Consider the following 8,714-nt stretch of genomic DNA (forward strand, 5'->3'; position numbering starts at 1 on the left):
TTTTTTTTAATTGTTAATTTTTTTGTATTTAAAAAAAAAAATATATGAATAAAATCAAATAGAAATTTCGTTCAAAAAAATGAAAATTAAAATTGTGGAGCCCACTTGTAAATAAATACCAAAAATTGTTATAATTCTTCAACAAAATCATACATTACTTCAAATATGCAACAAAATTTTGTTTTTGAAATAAAAAAATTTTTATTGCGCAATCAAAACTATTTATTACTTTTGCAGTTTTTGAAAAGTGATGAAATTCGTTGAAAATTTTCAGCCCCTTGCATCAGTCATTTGTCTTGTATTGCTATTAGTTAGTCGTTTGCTACATTATAAGCCTAATGAGAATGAGGTATTTAAGTAAGCGGTAGTAAGGAGAAGGTTGTAATGTTCAAGTTCATTACTACGATTAGTTTCAGTGTAGTTTCATACCTGTTACCGAGAAGCAGCCGGAAGAGCCCGGAAAATATATTGTGAAATATAATATTGAACAGGCTTCCGGCTGCATTCTCAATCAACACGATTTAGTAATATCAATAGTTCTAAGTAACATTACTGCAAAAATAAAGAGTAATGGAAGATACTGCAAAATTCGGTAAGTATTTTACATTTAAAAAAAAAAATTACTAAATATTTCTGCTCAAAATAAGAAAACAGTTTTTTTTAATTTCCAAAAATAGTGCTTAATATTTTTCCTGTTTAAAATAATATAAATTTTTTCAGATCCAATAATCCTGGATCCTATTCAGGATGCAATGGGCACCATGGGACGCTGGCAAATAATAATAACACTATCGATTTCTCTAATAAATTTCCCTGCAGCATGGAATCAGCTCGCGATTGCCGTAATCGCACCTAGACAAGATTTTATTTGTATATCTCCAGAACCAATTAATTCCAATGATTTAATGTTAAGAGCTTGTTCTGTTAAAATAAATGAGAGTTTGCCAGAAGTTCAATGCAAAAAATTTTCTTATGATGACAGTGCTTTTAAATCTACAATTGTCAGTGAGGTAATTCAATTTTTATTATATTTATTAATTAATTAATATCAAAAAAATTGAAATCAAATGATTATTTTTATCGTAAGAATAAAAAAAAATAGCTGCACAATAATTTTAAACAATATTAAATAAAAAAAAATTTTTTTTTATTAAAATATTTCATCGGAATTCTTTTTTGGAATTTTTCCTTTTAAGTAATTGAAACTAATAGACTTTTATATTATATTACATTATAAAACATGTTATAGTTATCAAAAAATCTATTTACTAAAGTTTGTTAACGAGATTAAGATAAAAAGTTCATTTAATACTAATTATCATGACAAGAATTAGTGACAAAACTTTTCAAAAAATTTTAATGATAAGACTTATTAATAGAATTAATAGATAATTCATTTAAAACGTCACGGAAATTGTTTAAATAACAAACATCAATAAAAATAATTATTTTTAATTGAAATACAAAATTTTTCAAAGCAGCCCGATAAAATTATTATTAAACTGTTTCAACGAATTCAAATTTTCGGTAATCAATAGTCAAAATAAATTTAATTAAATGAAAATTCGATTTTTTAGTGGGATTTGGTATGCGGTCGTAAATATCTTCTAAGTTTGGTTCAACCTTTGACGCAATTGGGAATTCTTATTGGTAATATGGTCTTTGGAATAATTGCTGATAAGTAAGTAATTAAATTAACTTAAAAAATAAGTATTGAAAAGAAAAAATAGAAGAGAATAAATTTTAATAATTTCTTATTGAATTTAGGATTGGTAGAAAAAAACCTTTGATGATTGCAGTAATAGTTCAAGCAATAACAGGAATTATAACAGCATTCATGCCCATTTTTGAATTGTTTTTGCTGTTTAAATTTATCTCTGCCATCGCAACAGGTGGAACTATGCTCATTAGTTTTGTAATCGGTAAGTAAAGTTCATATTAAAAAATGAGAAGAAAATTAGCAGACATCTGACAGTTGTCAGAATTTTTTTTATCAGTAAATTTATTACAAAAAAATTAAAAATAGTTTTTTTTATTTCTCATTAAATTATTTTAGTTTTATGAATCTAGTACAATAAATTACAACAAAAATGAATAATTTAATAAAATTTCAGTGATGGAAATTGTTGGCGTTGAAACCCGTTCAAATATCCTGACAATGTTCCACATTCCCTTTGTGCTAGGATTTTTGACGGTGCCATTGTTTTCATATTTAACAAGAACTTGGAATGGTTATTGGTTGACGACCACTGTTCCAGCATTTGCAGTGATCTCCTATTACTGGTAAATTTATAATTTTGATTTGACACTTAATTTGAAGCCTAGCACGTTGCAGCACGACCCAGCACGAAAACGCGAATATGTAAAATGAGAAATTCAAAATTTCTAAAAAAAAAAAATAATAAACTAATCGCACACCCCTAATTTATAAACATTATGATTTGTTAATACCATTCTAATAAAATTAACTGTCTTAGGTTAATCCCAGAGTCTCCACGTTGGTTGTTAGCAGTTGGCAAAGTTGAACAAGCACGCCAAGTATTGCTAAAAGCCGCCAAAATAAACAAAATATCTGAAGAAAAAGTCACTGCAGCAATAGAAGCTCATGAAAAGTCATTGTCCATTGTTACCAAAAATGTTGACGCAGATGCCGAACAAAGAACCTATGGTGTCATAGATTTGGTGCGAACACCCAATATGAGAATAAAGACATTGTTTATCGTTTTCAATTGGTTCAAATGCGGCATGGTATTTTTTGGCATTGAACATTACCTTGGTCACATGAGCGAAAATGTGTTAAGTAATCTTGCTATTTCAGGTATGCTTTATCAAAAACTTTTTTATTAGTCTGAATAATTACAAAGAAAAAAAAGTCCTGTCAAAATTACAGAAAAAAAAAAAATTTGTTAAATTTAAATTTTCTAGCTGTTTTCCAACTGCCAGGACTTCTTCTGGTCTACATTTTAATTTCCCGAGTATCTCGTCTGAAAATTTTAATCATTGCGAATGTTCTATCAGGAATAAGCTTGCTACTAATCATAGCATTTTACCGCAACGATACAATTAAACTGATTTTAGTAACAATCGGTATCACTTGTATGACTGTTAGCTTCCCTACAATTTACTTGTACACCGGAGAACTGTTTCCAACAGTAGTCAGGAATATTGGGTTCGCCGTTTGCAGCGTCGCTTCCAAATTGGGCAGCATTGTTGCGCCGTTTTTGGTTGACTATGTAAGATATAAACTTTTTTCTTATTTTTTCTCATAATTATTTTTTTGAAATAGCCAATAATAATTAACTATCTTTTTATAGATTGATGATCTGGCTGATTGGATAGTTCCAGTAGTTTTTGGTACGGGCCCAATCCTGGGAGCCATTCTCTGCTGCTGGTTACCCGAAACAATGGATTGCAAGCTTCCGGAGACTATTGAAGACGGTGAAAATTTCAAAAAGTTAGTATCAAAGTTTGCTTTTATTTATTTATTTATTTATTACAAAATAGAATTTAAAAATTACATTTTATTTTGTTGCAGAAACTCACGAAAAAATTCCGTTAAGAGTCCAAGTTAAATCAATTGGAATTAGATATTAAAATTTTCTCATATAAGCTACGTTTAATCACTTGTAATGTATTATTTTTATAAAATTGTCGATCAATTTTTTAAATCATAATAAAAGTCTTTTATTTTACAGTATAATCTTCATTGATTCGTTAAAACTAGGCCGTAGCAAATAAATCCCATAAATTTTATTTTTTTTTTTACAACTACATCTTAAATAAATTTTTAAATCAAATAAAACAAAGTTACGATTTTTAAAAGCATTGTATTACCTGACTCAAAAATTTTATTAAAAAAATAAAATTTCTGAAATTAAATTCTTGCACGGCTTATCTTTAAGCAACCAATGAAGTTTAATTTATAATAAAAATTTAATAAAGAAGTTGAGTGAGAAGTTGATTGATCGCTAGGTAGTTGTATGACCAAGATAGGGTACTTTATGTGGTAGATTACTAACAACATCATTAGTTCTTTTGTGAACAGCATCAATCATTTGGTTTCCATACTTTACAGTGCTGGTCAAAGAACCAAGCCACGTTGAAACGATGCTTTTGCCGTTAGTCTTTTCACTTGGTACCGGAGGTCCTGCGAAGAATATTAATCAAATTATTTATTATTATTATCTCTTAGTTTTAATTAAGATTATTGAAAAATATGACAATAAAATGTTAAATTTTTTACCTATAAGAAAGTTTAAGATTACTTGATTAACCATGTCGGGTTTTTCCTGATGCGGAAAATGTTGCGCGCCCTTGATAACTTTTATGTTGGACTTCAGAGTGAATTCTGAGCTATGAACGATGCTCTCTAGAGAAAAGAAGGGGTCTGAGTTGCCTACTATCAGCAAAGTTTGGTTGACAAGCGGTTCTGTCGATTTTACACGAATGAATGGTAGGTTCCTGTAGTAATTTATCGGCCCGGTCCAGTCCTCTTTTAAAAAAAAATGTGAGAAAATTATTAATAATTATAATAAAATTTTTAATTATTTTATCGATGATTATAATCATTCAATCGATTTGATTGCTGACTTTTTTGTTAAATTTTCTTCTTTGTCTAGGAGAGAAATATAAAGCTCCAATTGTAGGGACCAGATAATTTAATAATTGTAAGTAGAATAATTACCTCTCCTACTGAAAGCATATTTGTAAGCTTCAACATAATTTTGTTCATTTTTTTTATTTATTTGTAGATGCTTATATGTGTCATTGATTATTGACAAGTCTTCCTTCAAAGCATCTATTTCTGGTAGAAAAGGAAGTCTGCTAAAGTGCATCCATCTATGACAAGGATTAATACGAAAAAATTAGCATTAAATTATTAAAAATAAGCTAAAAAATTTTTATTTTTAAAAAGAAAATTGGAGAAATGATTTATAAAAAATTACAAAAATGAAGAAATGTAAAAAAATGTAATTGAAGTTCACAAATTACCTGTAAAAAGAATTATTTTTGCATAGTTCATCCCAATAAAGATTCGGATGTGGACTAGATATAGCAACAAATTTATCAATTATGTCGCTATGAAGTATCGTCATAAACCAGCCGAGCAGCCCGCCAAGATCGTGCCCAATTATGCTGCATTTATCGACTCCCAGTGTCGAGATAAATTGACGTAATTCGTTAATTAAAACTTCTATTCTGTATGATCGCCTTCTGGTCGGTTTGTCGCTGTCACCAAACCCTTTCAAGTCCAAAGCGACTACTCTGTGAAGAATTGATGCAAATTATCGAAATTTATTTGTACATTAGGAATTTTAATTAATTAAGAAAGAGAGAGGAATATAAAAACCTATAGTGCTCTGATAAAATTGGCAATTGCTCTCGCCAAGACAGCCAGCAATCGGGAAAACCGTGCAGTAATAATAATAATGGTTGAAACTTTTCTCCCGTTTCTACATAATGAAGTTTTATACCCTGAAATTAATTAACTTTATTGACTAGTTTTTTTTCAAGTTAAAAAAATTTTTTTTATTATTTTTAATGTACGCAATTATAACTATTTATTTCTGATGATTGAATTCAAAATTTTTAATGTTTTTATACGTTTAAAAGCTTGAGATAAACATTTTAAATTTATTTTTCTTGGACAAAATTTTTATTAATCATTAAATTATTTTATTATTTTGAATGAGTTACAATTTTTTGGTCATAAACTCAAAATTACATTCCTAATAACTAATTTAACTCCAGATTAAAAGAACAAAAAAATTTATAATCTTAAAAGCTGTATTATTCATAATACGACAATGTTTAAAAATTTAAATTAATTACAGAATATTAAATATTTATTCAATTGATAGAATATTTAATTAAACAACTTTATTTATTTATTAATCCATAACGCTTCACAACGTCACGATCATACGAGCTCCAATCCAGTAGATAAAAACAAATTTAAGCAATGAAAATTTTATTATCACGAGGTCAGAGCGATTACACTAAATTTAATGACACGATAATTTTAATTGCCTACTTTAGTGTCAATTAATTGATATTCTTATTTTTTCCTATTTAAAGAATATTATATAAAAGTAAAATAAATAAAAGTAATAAGAATGACTAATCGGTAGTATACCTTTAATTTGACATAAGAATGTTCACCGAGATTATTGTCGACAAGACAAGGCGGCGGTTTATCGCGCTGATGCAAACGAAATAAGTTTTTACGGTGCCATGTCCATTTTAACAAACACTTAAATATTAAGTAAAATCCGTATATAAAACAAAGTATGTGAAGTTTTGTTTGTTCCCACAACGACACCTGAACTATATTCACTTTCATAATTACAATATTTTTATTTTAATAATTAATAATTAGTAATTAATAACTATCCCTACACTTTACTTATTTGTATTTATATTACTTCAACATAATGCATCGTCACGTATTTAAATTTTCCCCAATATTAACTCAACTAATCATTGCTTTACTTGATAGAAAATGTAATCGATTGGACATTTTTGTTTTATTAATTAAAGTAATAGAAATAAAATACTTGTTGAGGTGCAGTGAAAATTAAACTCGCGTTTCTGATCGCCGAATCATCTTGGACTGTGCCCACAACATTTTGCTTGAAGCACATGAATGACGTCGTTATCAGGATTTTTGACCCGATACATGTATAAAAGGAAAAAAAAACTCTAAAAGATAAAACGAAAGTAAAAGCACTTTAACAACTCGACACTTGGTGGCTCTGAAATTTGTTTTGTGATTAAATTGTTTAATAATAAATTATAAATTAGTTTCTGCTAAAATTTATAAATGTAATTTTTTATTTCATCAAAAAAGTTCTCAAAAAAAATTTATTTGTGTAATTTTTAATACTTTTGAGCGTTAATATTTAATAATTTGGTTATTATTATTTAACAATAATTTTTTAATTGATTTATTGTTCAATAAATCAACACAAAAAAAGACTAAATATTAAGCATAAAAATTTTTTACTCAAAATTTTAATCGTGTAAATAAAAAACAGAAAAAATGAATGAAATAAAATATACGGTACAAAAGATTAGTACGTAATTAGTTATTAAATTGAAGTTCCATATACCATAAATTGTATACATCACAATATTCGATTACAATTCCATTTGGACGGTTTCATAGCATCGTGGAGATACATGCCATTACTCAAAACTTTACTCAATATACTCGGTACATATTTTTTCCTCGAGCGACTCTCGTTCGTCCGTTTGTCAGTCGCAACTTTCATTCGTAGCATAACTATAAAACCAGGATAACGCCCGCGGGTCCACGTGCTATATAAACTTTCTTTGTACTTTGTCCCTTCTATTTCATTTTATCCCCCATTTAACTCTTTTACAATCTCTATTTCCAATGTAACGTTCAATGAACAAAATTTCATTATCTCTGATTTAAATAACTCACATTTCAAAGCATGATAAGACCCATTTTTTTATTTGGCTTTATTATGTCAGATATGAAATAGATTTTTTGCTGTGTATATACCTCATATCTGGAATGCTATTTATTTCACTCGATCTTGAGTATTAAAAACTCACAATTAAAGTCTTATTTAAATAATACAACTAGCAATTTTTCAATTTTTTTTTTTTTTTTATTTTACACTGAGAAAAAAAAAACTTTTATTAAGAAAACTTTCTTGATACAAGAATTTATTAACTTTTTTTTAACGTCACTTTTAAATCTCAGTTTTAAAAAATTATTCAGTATGAAACAGAATAATAAAATGCCAAACTACAAATATTTTTTTCCAACTGTAAATTCTCATGCATGTATGCGGGTCTCTATTCTCAAGTATCTACTTTTATGACTTTTTGGCCATTTAGGCCACATATGCAATCCCTTGTTTTCATCAACCCGGGCACTCATCTGGTTCGACTTAAATATTTTCCGTTGTTACTTTCCCGTTTTATTTATTTATTTATTTTTTTTTTTTTTTTATATATGTAATATTTTTGTCAACGATTTTTCTCAAGAATATTTCTCAGAATTCTTCCCACCAATTACAAAATAAAAAGAGTCTTTGTACGCTGGAGTTCAAAAAACATTTCGGTAAGCGTCAGTCTTAACCAATCTTTTGACGACGTAATTTCACGATACCTCTTTCTAAAATTCCAGCTATTTCCCTAGTTGATTCAAAGTTGTCAGTCTGTTTGTGGTGATTTACTTACATCAGTGTACTTACACCGTGTATTTCGTCACTCGTTCGATCTATCAATCATTAAAAAAATTTTTTTTACTCCACTTTCTACTAAATTTATCCTGAAAAAAAAGAAAAAATGCCTAAGTATTGACTGGTTTCGGTAACATAAGTATGATAACTTGGAAAATCAGCATGATTGTCATCGAGAAAATTTTTTTTCTGAAAATACAAAAAATTTGGCAGCGGTGGGATTCGAACCCACGCCTCCGAAGAGACTGGTGCCTTAAACCAGCGCCTTAGACCGCTCGGCCACGCTACCACAAAGACTTTTTTCTAAAAGCGCTATTTAATCATAGGAGCTATTTTCTAATGATAATTTTCTAATTTTATTATGAAAACTTATCGAAATATTCGAAAAATATATAAAACATAATGTTCTTTGATTTATAGACTCAAAAAAGATCAAAAACAAGTTTTGAGCTCCAAGTTTTTGGGGTGAAGTTAACTGGGTTCATCAATAGCTTT

General features: G+C 28.3%; 2 protein-coding genes and 1 non-coding gene across 3 annotated transcripts; 1 reads left to right on the forward strand and 2 right to left on the reverse strand.

The window, feature by feature from the left end:
* The first annotated feature begins 412 nt into the window (after positions 1-412).
* On the forward strand, positions 413-3,700 carry LOC141524705 (organic cation transporter protein-like). Its single transcript, XM_074238701.1, has 9 exons — positions 413-592; positions 721-1,010; positions 1,578-1,681; positions 1,768-1,922; positions 2,115-2,283; positions 2,478-2,818; positions 2,926-3,233; positions 3,315-3,454; positions 3,536-3,700. Exons 1-9 carry the CDS (start codon positions 571-573, stop codon positions 3,570-3,572), a joined length of 1,566 nt encoding a protein of 521 aa, XP_074094802.1. The 5' UTR covers positions 413-570; the 3' UTR covers positions 3,573-3,700.
* Positions 3,468-6,596, reverse strand: LOC141524706 (epoxide hydrolase 4). Its single transcript, XM_074238702.1, has 6 exons — positions 6,137-6,596; positions 5,351-5,475; positions 4,993-5,265; positions 4,685-4,839; positions 4,244-4,492; positions 3,468-4,147 (listed from the first exon to the last, which is right to left on the reverse strand). Exons 1-6 carry the CDS (start codon positions 6,341-6,343, stop codon positions 3,969-3,971), a joined length of 1,188 nt encoding a protein of 395 aa, XP_074094803.1. The 5' UTR covers positions 6,344-6,596; the 3' UTR covers positions 3,468-3,968.
* Positions 6,597-8,426: 1,830 nt separating this feature from the next.
* On the reverse strand, positions 8,427-8,508 carry Trnal-aag (transfer RNA leucine (anticodon AAG)). The gene has a single exon. It is a non-coding gene; the product is annotated as a tRNA-Leu (tRNA).
* Between the last annotated feature and the right edge of the window lie 206 nt (positions 8,509-8,714).

This window comes from Cotesia typhae, unplaced genomic scaffold (assembly GCF_013202065.1).
Source record: "Cotesia typhae breed Kobodo isofemale line unplaced genomic scaffold, CoteBio_Ctyphae contig_23, whole genome shotgun sequence".
NCBI lineage: Eukaryota > Metazoa > Arthropoda > Insecta > Hymenoptera > Braconidae > Cotesia > Cotesia typhae.